The 9,546-nt window shown below is 45.4% G+C and overlaps 1 protein-coding gene and 1 long non-coding RNA gene across 11 annotated transcripts in view; one reads left to right on the forward strand and one right to left on the reverse strand.

Annotated features, from left to right (window-relative positions):
* Window positions 1-4,201, reverse strand: part of ALG8 (ALG8 alpha-1,3-glucosyltransferase) — a 38,452-nt gene extending 34,251 nt beyond the window's left edge. For 4 of the 10 annotated variants that reach the window (XM_063727934.1, XM_063727932.1, XM_009246868.3 and 1 more), the window contains exon 1: window positions 4,049-4,201. In XM_063727934.1, the coding sequence (XP_063584004.1) occupies window positions 4,049-4,143 (95 nt within the window). In that variant the 5' untranslated portion in view covers window positions 4,144-4,201. 10 annotated transcript variants of the gene reach the window in all.
* A 68-nt stretch (window positions 4,202-4,269) lies between these two features.
* Window positions 4,270-9,342, forward strand: LOC134759419 (uncharacterized). The gene is made up of 2 exons (XR_010135517.1): window positions 4,270-4,627; window positions 6,086-9,342. It is a non-coding gene; the product is annotated as an uncharacterized LOC134759419 (long non-coding RNA).
* Window positions 9,343-9,546: the final 204 nt, after the last annotated feature.

Genomic DNA, 9,546 nt, shown 5'->3' on the forward strand with positions numbered 1-9,546 from the left:
TGGAATCTAATTCTTCCAAACTCTTGTTAATGTTGATATCTTGACCTCCTCCCATGAATCATGAATGTTCTTAATAGCATCTAGAATGGTTTCAATTTACTTTGCCCAGATCCATAGAAGAATCACTATCTATGGCAGATATAGCCTTATGAAATGTATTTCTTAAATAACAAGACTTAAAAGTCAAAACTGATTGGGCATGGTGGCTCACGCCTATAATCCCAGCACTTTGGGAGGCCAAGGCAGGCAGATCGCTTGAGCACAGGAGTTCAAGAACAGCCTGGGCAACACAGTGAAAACCCATCTCTACTAAAAATACAAAAATTAGCAGGGTATGGTAGCACACACCTTAAGTCCCAGCTACTTGGCAGGTTGAGGTAGGAGGATTGCTTGAGCCTGAAAGGTGGAGGTTGCAGTGAGCTGAGATCATGCTACTGCACTCCAGCCTGAGAGGCAGAGTGAGACCCTATTTCAAAAAAAAAAAAAAAAAAAAATCAACTACTCAACTGGCTGCAGAATAGATGTTACATCAGCAGGCATGAAAACAACATTAAGGTTGGGCACAGTGGCTCATGTCTGTAATCCCAGAACTTTGGGAGGCAAAGGTAGGAGGATCGCTTGAGCCTAGGAATTCCAGGCTGGCCTGAGCAACACAGTAACCCCAGCTCTCCAAAAATAAATTTTAAAAAAAGGCCGGGCATGGTGCTCATGCCTGTAATCCCAGCACTTTGGGAGGCCAAAGAAAGCAGATCACTTAAGGCCAGGAGTTCAAGACCAGCCTGGCCAACGTGGCAAAACCCCATCTCTACTAAAAATATAAAAATTAGCAGGGCATGATGGTGTGCACCTGTAATCCCAGCTACTCAGGTGGCTGAGGCAGGAGAATCGCTTGAATCCGGGAAGCTGAGGTTGCAGTGAGCTGAGATCGTGCCACTACACTCCACCATGGGAGACAGAGTGAAACGTCTCAAAAGTAAATAAATAAGAAAAAAAAAAGAAAAATAATGGGTGGGTGCAGTGGCTCATTATCTGTAATCCTAGCACTTTGGGAGGCCAAGACAGGTGGATCGCTTGAGGTCAGGAATTTGAGACGAGCCTGGGCAACATCTCTGCAAAAAATACAAAAAGTAAGCTGGGTGTAGTGGTGTGCACCTGTAGTGCAAGCTACTTGGGGAGCTGAGATGGGAGGATTGTTTGAGCCGAGGAGGTAGAGGCAGCAGTGAGCTGAGATCATACCAGTGCACTCCAGCCTGACAAAGTGAAACACCGTCTCAAAAAAGAAAAGAAAAAGGAAAAATATTGACCAATGAGGTGGTTCGGGCCTGTAATCCCAGCACTTTGGAAGGGCTCACTTGAGCACAGGAGTTCGAGATCAGCCTGGGCAACACAGTGACACCTTGTCTCTACCAAAAAGAAAAACAAAACAAAACAAAACAAAACACACACATATAGATAGACAGATGACAGACAGACAATAGAGAGAGAGAGAAAAAAAAAATTAGCTGGGCCTGGTGACATCTGTCTTTGTCCCAGCTATTCGGGAGGCTGAGGGAGGAGGATTGCTCAAGCAAGCGCAGGAGATTAAGGCTGCAGTGAGCCATGATGGTGCCACTGTACTTCACCCTGGGAGATAGAGCGAGACCCTGCCTCTAGAAAAAAAAAAATGTTTCTGAGCAGTAGGTCTCAACAGTGGGCTTATTCAGTAAACCATGCTGTAAATAGATGTGCTGTCATCCAGGGCTTTGTTGTTCCATTTATAGATCACAGGCAGAGTAGATTTAGCATAAGTCTTAAGGGCCATTGGATTTTTAGAATAGTAAGTGAGAACTGGTTTCAACTAGATGTCCTAGATGGCATCTTCCAATGTAAGTCTGTTTCCTCTACCTTGAAAACCTATTGTTTAGTGTAGCCACCTTCATCAGTGAGCTTAGCTAGATCCTGTAGGAAACTTACTGCAGCTTCTACATCAGCACTTGCTGCTTCACCTTATACTTTATTATGGAGATGGCTTCTTTTCTCCCCCTTTTTTTTTTTTTTTTGAGATGGAGTTTCACTCTTGTTGCCCAGGCTGGAGTGCAATAGCGCGATCTCAGCTCACTGCAACCTCCACCTCCCAGGTTCAAGTGATTCTTCTGCTTCAGCCTCCCCAAGTACCTGGGATTACAGGCATGCTCCACCACACCCAGCTAATTTTGTATTTTTAGTAGAGACAAGATTTCTCCATATTGGTCCTCAGGTGATCCGCCCGTCTTGGCCTACCAAAGTGCTGGGATTACAGGCATGAGCCACTGTGCCTGGCCGATGGCTTCTTTTCTTAAAAGAACCTCTGCTAGCTTCCAAATTTTCTTCTGCAACTTCCTTACCTCTTAGGCTTCAAAGAATTGAAGAGTTAGGGCCTTGCTCTGATGTTAGATGTTAGAAAAATGGCATTGATAGAGTTGCTCAATGGAGAGTTACTACAGCCTTCAATTTGTAAAAAAAATGAAAATGCAGTATCTGTGAAGTGCAATAAAGTAAAGTACAAAAAATGAGGTCCTGTACATGTGCTGCCAAAGTGAGCACTATATACATTCTTAACCTGGACCAAGAGCACTATTCAAAATAACAACTCTGGCCAGGCACGGTGGCTCATGCCTGTAATCCCAACATTATGGGAGGCCGAGGCAGGTGGACCACTTGAGGTCAGAAGATTGAGATCAGCCCCCGGCCATCATGTTGAAACCCCGTCTCTACTAAAAATACAAAAATTAGCCTAGCGCGGTGGTGCAAGCCTGTAATCCCAGCTACTCCGGAGGCTGAGGCAGGAGAATCGTTTGAACCCAGGAGGCAGAGGTTGCAGTAAGCTGAGATCGTGACACTGTACTCCAGCCTGGGTGACAGACTGGGACGAGACTGTCTCAAAAAAAAATAATAATAATAACAAACAAAAAAAACAACTCTGAGGTTACATTTCTAGCCTGAGGCAACTAAAGCAAGAAATATCTTCTTATGCATAGACCTACAGTTAATCATTTTACTGAATCTACATATACATTCCACTATATGATTACATATACCCATCAGTATGGACTTACATTCTATACATATGACTCTCCAATATTCAACAAGAGATCACCAAGAGCCTGAATCAAATGATACCAATAAAACAAACCCTAAACTAGGAAGTGGGAGGGAAAGGAGAAAACGGATGAGGGAGAAAAAGAAAAAAGAGGAAGGATGAAGGGAAGGCGGAAGCCAATATTAATAAATATTGAGTACCTACTGTATACACACCACCATTTCATGGTTGCTTCTTGCTTTCCACGCTTTCAGTCTTGGCTCTACATCCATTTTTTACACAGCAGTCTAACTGTGGCCTTAGAAACCCTGTGTTATCTGTCCCCTGTGCACCCCATCCTGTGCCACTCCTCTCCCTCAACGCTCTGCAGCCACAAGGGGCACTTTCTGTTCCTAGAATGCTCCGACTTCTTTCCTGCCACAGGGCCTTTGAACTTACTCTTTCCTATGCCTGAACTGCTTTCCACATCACTTATTCTTTTTCACTTTTTGAATTTCAACTCAAACATCACCTTCTAAAGGAATAGCGCACAGCCACTTAGTAACCCTCTATTTCCTTTATCACAATCTGAAACGTTCCTGTTTGTCTAGCTCCACCCACCAACTTCGAGGGCAAGGACCAGCAACGTCTTGCTCACCACCGCATCTCCCGGGAGTTAGAACGGTACCTGGCGCCTCAGGCATCTGATAATACTGGCTGAATGGCTGTTGGAGGCAGAGGTTCTTAACTGCCTATTAAGGATGAGGACCCTGAGGTTCAGAAACGTTAAAGTGATTTGTTCCAAATCAGACAGCGCCAGGTCTGAACCTAGCCAGCTGGGGCTAAGTCAAGTAACAACTGGCGAAACGAAAAGCTTAGCAAACGCAGGGTAGCGACAAACACGACCTAAAGTTCCTTCTCTTCATACCCAGGGATATCCACACTTTTCTCTCCCGCCCTGACCGACCACGGGGCCTCCCCGCCCAGCCCCTGGCCGTGCGAGTCCCTTACTATGTGGGGATGAGAAGGCATTTGAGGAGAGTCACCCCGAGCGCCAAAGCCGAAAACCAATTGCCAGTACCCGTGGCAATTGTGAGCGCCGCCATTGCTGCGGCACCGCACGCTTCCTACCAACTTGATCCACATCCGGGATCCCGCGCATGCGGAGAAAGCCCTCTGAAGCGGTGCCCGCGAGCTGTGCGCATGCGGCGAGCCGCACAGCCAGTCCGAGGACTGCAGTCAGCTATTTAAACCTCCCGCCCACCTTTTCTTTATAGCCGCGTCTCATCCCGGGCCGGAAGGGCTCCTGCGCAGGTGTTTGTAGCCACTTTTAAGTTTCATCAGCTAGTTCATACTTGCGTTGAAAGAGTGGTCGTTTGCGCTGGGTCATCACTGTGTAGTATTGGGGATACTTACGTGAGAAAAAAACTTAACGCTAGAGACGTTCACGCACTAGTGGAGAAGCCAGGATTGTTGCTTTAGAGTTACAGTAGATAAAAGTACCTGAGAGAACTGCGGGGACTCCCAACCTGGACGCCTGCGCCGGAGTATTAAATCCAGCTAGAGAATGGCATGTGCAAAGATACAGAGGTGAGAAACATTGTGTTTTTAGAACTCTGAGCGAGGCTCTTGGCTCAGCTCCTGCTTGAGCGGAACCCATTCTGGAAGCAGGGTAGAGGCTAGTCCTAACGCTTAATGTACAAATAACCTACGGTTCATGTTAAAATAATTCGGATTCTGATTCAGTAGGCCTAACAAACTCGCAGATTGCGTAATGACTGAGGCACATGCAGTTTAATTAGGCTTGTTTCATTATTTTACTGTATGATCTTGGGCAAACTAAACTCTCTAAACCTCAGTTTCTTTTTTTATTTTTATTTATTTATTTATTTTTGAAAATAGGAGATAAAAATGGTTTCTGGCCGGACGCGGTGGCTCACGCCTGTAATCCCAACACGGGAGGCCGAGGTGGGCGAATCACTGAGTTCAGGAGTTTGAGATCAGCCTGGCCAATATGGTGAAACTCCGTCTCTACTAAAAATTAAAAAAAAAATTAGCCGAGCATGGTGGCGGGCGCTTGTAATTCCACCTACTCGGGAGGCTGAAGCTAGAGAATCGCGTGAACCTGGGAGGCAGAGGTTGCAGTGAGCCGAGATCGCGCCATTGCACTCCAGCCTGGGCAAGCCTCAGGCCTGTTTATCTAAGATGCTTTTAGTCTCAAAAAAAAAAAAAAGTTTCAGCCTCGTAAAGTGGTTGTGAGGATTAAATGAGAATGCATGTAAATTGCTTGATATGATTCCAGCACAGAATAAATGCTCAATAATGTGTCAGATCAGTTAATTATCTTGCTGAAAGATGCACAGCAAGTAGGTGACAGTGCCACCTCCCTAATATGAGTTTATGCCCTCCCACAGCTTCAGCTGCCACCCATGTGAATATGATTCACAGATTTCTAGCTCAGCACCCTTCTCTCACTTGCAGACCCTGATCTCCAGTTGGCTACCTGACCTCACGTAGATGTTTTTGTTTTGTTTTTGAGAGACAGGGTCTCATTCTGTGGCCCAGGCTGGAGGGCAATAGTGCAAACACAGCTCACTGCAGCTTGGATCTCCTGGGCTCAAGCAGTCCTCCCCACCTCAGCCTCCTGAGTAACTGGGACCACAGGGATGTGGCAACGTGTGTGTGTGTGTGTGTGTGTGTGTGTGTATGTGTGTGTGTAGAGATGGGATCTCCCTATGTTGTCCATGCTGTTCTCAAACTCCTGGGCTCAAGTGATCTTCCTGCCTCAGCCTCCCAAAGTATTGGGATTACAGTTGTGCGCCACCATGCCCAGCTACTTAGATGTTTTAAAGGCACTTTGCATTAATTTTCTATTTCTGCTGTAACAAATTACCATAAACTTAGTAGCTTAAAACAACACAAATTTATTCTCTTACAGTTCTGTAAGCCAGAAATCTAAAATCAGTCACTGGAGTAAAGTCAAGGTGTCATTTGGATTGGTTGCTTCCAGAGGCTCTGCAGGGAGATTGTTTTTCTTGTCTTTTTCAGCTTTTAGAAGTTGCCTGCATTCCTTGGCCCCTTCCTCACATCATTCCAACCAACTTCCATCCTTACAATCGATTACTTTCCTGTAATAGCTACGGTCAAATGGGCAACTGAAGATGATGATGAAGATGATCTTGACACCGAGAAGCAGAAGACCAATGAAGATACCCAAACAGCAAAAATGGATAAGTTAAAAGAAGGTAAAAGAAGGCCACTCGTACTTGCTGTCTCAGTATCTAAAGGTGGTCACCTTCCAGTAGAGAGGCCCACCCACTGCAAACAATGCCACCGAAGGTGACATGCACTTTCTACCACCCATCCAAAACTGTAACGTGAATCTGCAACAGGAGAGGAAAGAAGAACCAAAACTTCCAAGGCTTTGCATTTTTTCTTAAAAGCATTTTTTTTTTTTTGAGATGTAGTCTCACTCTATTGCCTGGAGTGCAGTGGTGCAATCTCGGCTCACTGCAGCCTCTGCTTCCTGGGTTTAAGCAATTCTCTGCCTCAGCCTCCCAAGTAGCTGGGATTACAGGCGCATGCCACCACACCCGTCTAATTTTTGTATTTTTAGGAGAGACGGGGTTTCACCGTGTTGGCCAGGCTGGTCTTGAACTCCTGACCTCGTAATCCACCTGCCTCGGCCTCCCAAAGTGCTGGGATTACAGGCGTGAGCCACTGCACCTAGCCAAAAGCATTTTTTAAAAGAAAAATTGGCCTATATTTTTTATTTCTACTGTATATCTTTGTGCATATTTTTGGAGTTCAGGCATTTTTAATAATCTTGGATGACCAAAGCAGCTTTCAGAGTGTTCTTTGCCCAACTTCTGACTTTACTTGTAGTGTGACCATGTTCATTAGACTCTCAAAGGAGGAAGAAAAGGAAAAACAAACATGTAAAAAATGAAAAATAGATCGGGCGAGGTGGTTCACGGCTGTAAGCCCAGCACTTTGAGAGGCTGAGGCGGGTGGATCACCTGAGGTCAGGAGTTCGAGACCAGCCTGGCCAACATGGTGAAATCCTATCTCTACTAAATATACAAAAATTAGCCAGGTGTGGTGGTGGGTGCCTGTAGTCCCAGCTACTCAGGAGGCTGAGGCAGGAGAATCGCTGGAACCCGGGAGGCAGAGGTTGCAGTGAGCCGAGATTGCACCACTGCACTCCAGCCTGGGTGACAGAGTGAGACTATCTGAAAAAAAGCAAAAATAGGCCAGGCATGGTGGCTCATGCCTGTGATCCCAGCACTTTGGTAGGCCTAGGCAGGTGGATCACTTGAGGTCAGGGATTCGAGACCAGCCTAGCCAACATGGTGAAAACCTGTCTCTACTGAAAATACAAAAATCAGCCAGGCGTGGTGGCGGGTGCCTGTAATCCCAGCTATGCGGGAGGCTGAGGCATGAGAATTGCTTGAACTCAGGAGGCAGAGGTTGCAGTGAGCAGCGGTCATGCCATTGCACTCCAGCCTGGTGACAGAGTAAGACTCTGTCTCAAAAATAAATAAATGCAAAAACAACAAATCTTATTTTTTCAGCCTGTTTGATATATGTGTGAAACAATGTTGTCCAACAATAAACAGGAATCTTGTTTTTCTGAGGTTTTTTCCCCTAACTTCATTTCTAGTGAATTTTCTGAGTTCTAACAAAAAATGGTGGAGACAGTTGTCATGAATTGTACCCCTTTTCTCATTCTTTCTGCTTTAGACTTGAACATGAGGCATAAAGCTAGACTCAGCTGTAAGGAAAAACTGCCTTATGCTGGCCCTGACATCATTGAGCTAATAAACAAATCCCTCTACCTCTAGACTTATTATGTGAGGAAACACACACACACACACACACACACACACACGTGTTACTGAAACACCAGGGGTTCCGATCTACTTCCTGTTGCTTGCTTCACAGAAAGCCAATCACTGAGATGATTATTGCCAAGGAATAAGGCTTTAATCAGGTCCTGCAGAGAAACAGATGGGAGATCAATCTCAAACTTGGGTCCCTGACTGACTAAAACTAGGTTTATATAGCAGGAAAGAAATGTAATAATGTGTTAAAAAAAAAAAAAAAGGAACTAGGGAGGAATAAGGAAGCAATCATGATGAATGAGGGGCCTGGCATCTCATTTTCTGGATGCTGTGATCCAGTGAGTTTCAGTTCTTTGATACTTTTTTTGAGAGACCTGAAGGTCATTTCCTGAGGAAGGAACTCAGATAAATATAACTTTCCAGCTTTAAGACCAGAAGGGTCAATTTCTATGTTTGTCCGAAAAAAAACTAAGGTACTATTGGGTCAGGTTCACACATGCCCACACCACCCTTAGGTGTTTAAGCCACAGTTGGTCAGGTTACCTGTTCTTCCAGTAAAAGCATTTCTCACTGCTCTTGCCAGGTCCTGTCTATTTAACCTCCTAGATGTCTCTCACATTCATGCATTCCTCTTCACCCACCTTTGCCACTCTAGGCACAATGACCTGCTTTCAGCCTTTGGTACATGCCATGTTCCCTCCTGTCACTGCCTTTATACATGCGCTTCCCTCTGTCTGGAATGTTCTTCCTTCTCCCCTTAGGCTAGTTAGCTCTTCATCCTTTGGCTCTTATAGCAAGTACTGCTTCCCCAAGACAACCTTCCCCAACCTCCCCTTATCCTACCCTGGGCACCTGTCAGCTGGATGCAATTTTATACTATGTGTGTGATTATCTAATTATCTCACTAGTTATTCACTCGATGAGGACAGGGACCTCTTCTGTTTTATTCATCATTGTAGCAGCAGCAACCCACATAGCAGCTGACACAACAGATACGCTCTATATTTGTTGAATGACATGAATGTCTAAAATAGGATTCCAACCCAGTCTCTCCTACCTGAGTCTCTGCTTATCCCCAGTAGCTGGGACTACAGGCATGGCATGTGCCACCATGCCTCTTTGGTTCAGCTTTAAAAAACAAAAGAATTGGCCACATGCAGTGGCTCACACCTGTAATCCCAGCACTTTGGGAGGCCGAGGCAGGTGGATCACAAGGTTAGGAGTTTGAGACCAGCTTGGCCAACATGGCAAAACCCCGTCTCTACTAAAAATACAAAAATTAGCCAGACGTGGTGGCAGGCACCTGTAATCCCAGCTACTTGGGAGGCTGAGGCGGGAGAATTGCTTGAAACCAGAAGGCAGAGGTTTCAGTGAGCCAAGATTCTGCCACTGGACTCCAGCCTAGGTGAAAGAGCAGAACTCCATCTCAAAAAAAAAAAAAAAGAAAAATGAAAACAAGTCTCTAGGCAATCAGAACCCATAGAGTGGCTGCAGTTTGTGAGATCATCAAAATCTGGACACGCTCCCTTTCAAAGAAACGTGTAGTGGTCAGGAAAGCTTTCCAGTCACCAGCAATGGCCAGGAACTGGAGTAGAATGGACTGATTTCGTAGAAAGAAAAGAGGCCAGGTCACATGGTTTATGAAACACTTCAACGATCTGCTCA

This window comes from Pongo abelii, chromosome 9, assembly GCF_028885655.2.
Source record: "Pongo abelii isolate AG06213 chromosome 9, NHGRI_mPonAbe1-v2.0_pri, whole genome shotgun sequence".
In the NCBI taxonomy this organism is placed as follows: Eukaryota; Metazoa; Chordata; class Mammalia; order Primates; family Hominidae; genus Pongo; species Pongo abelii.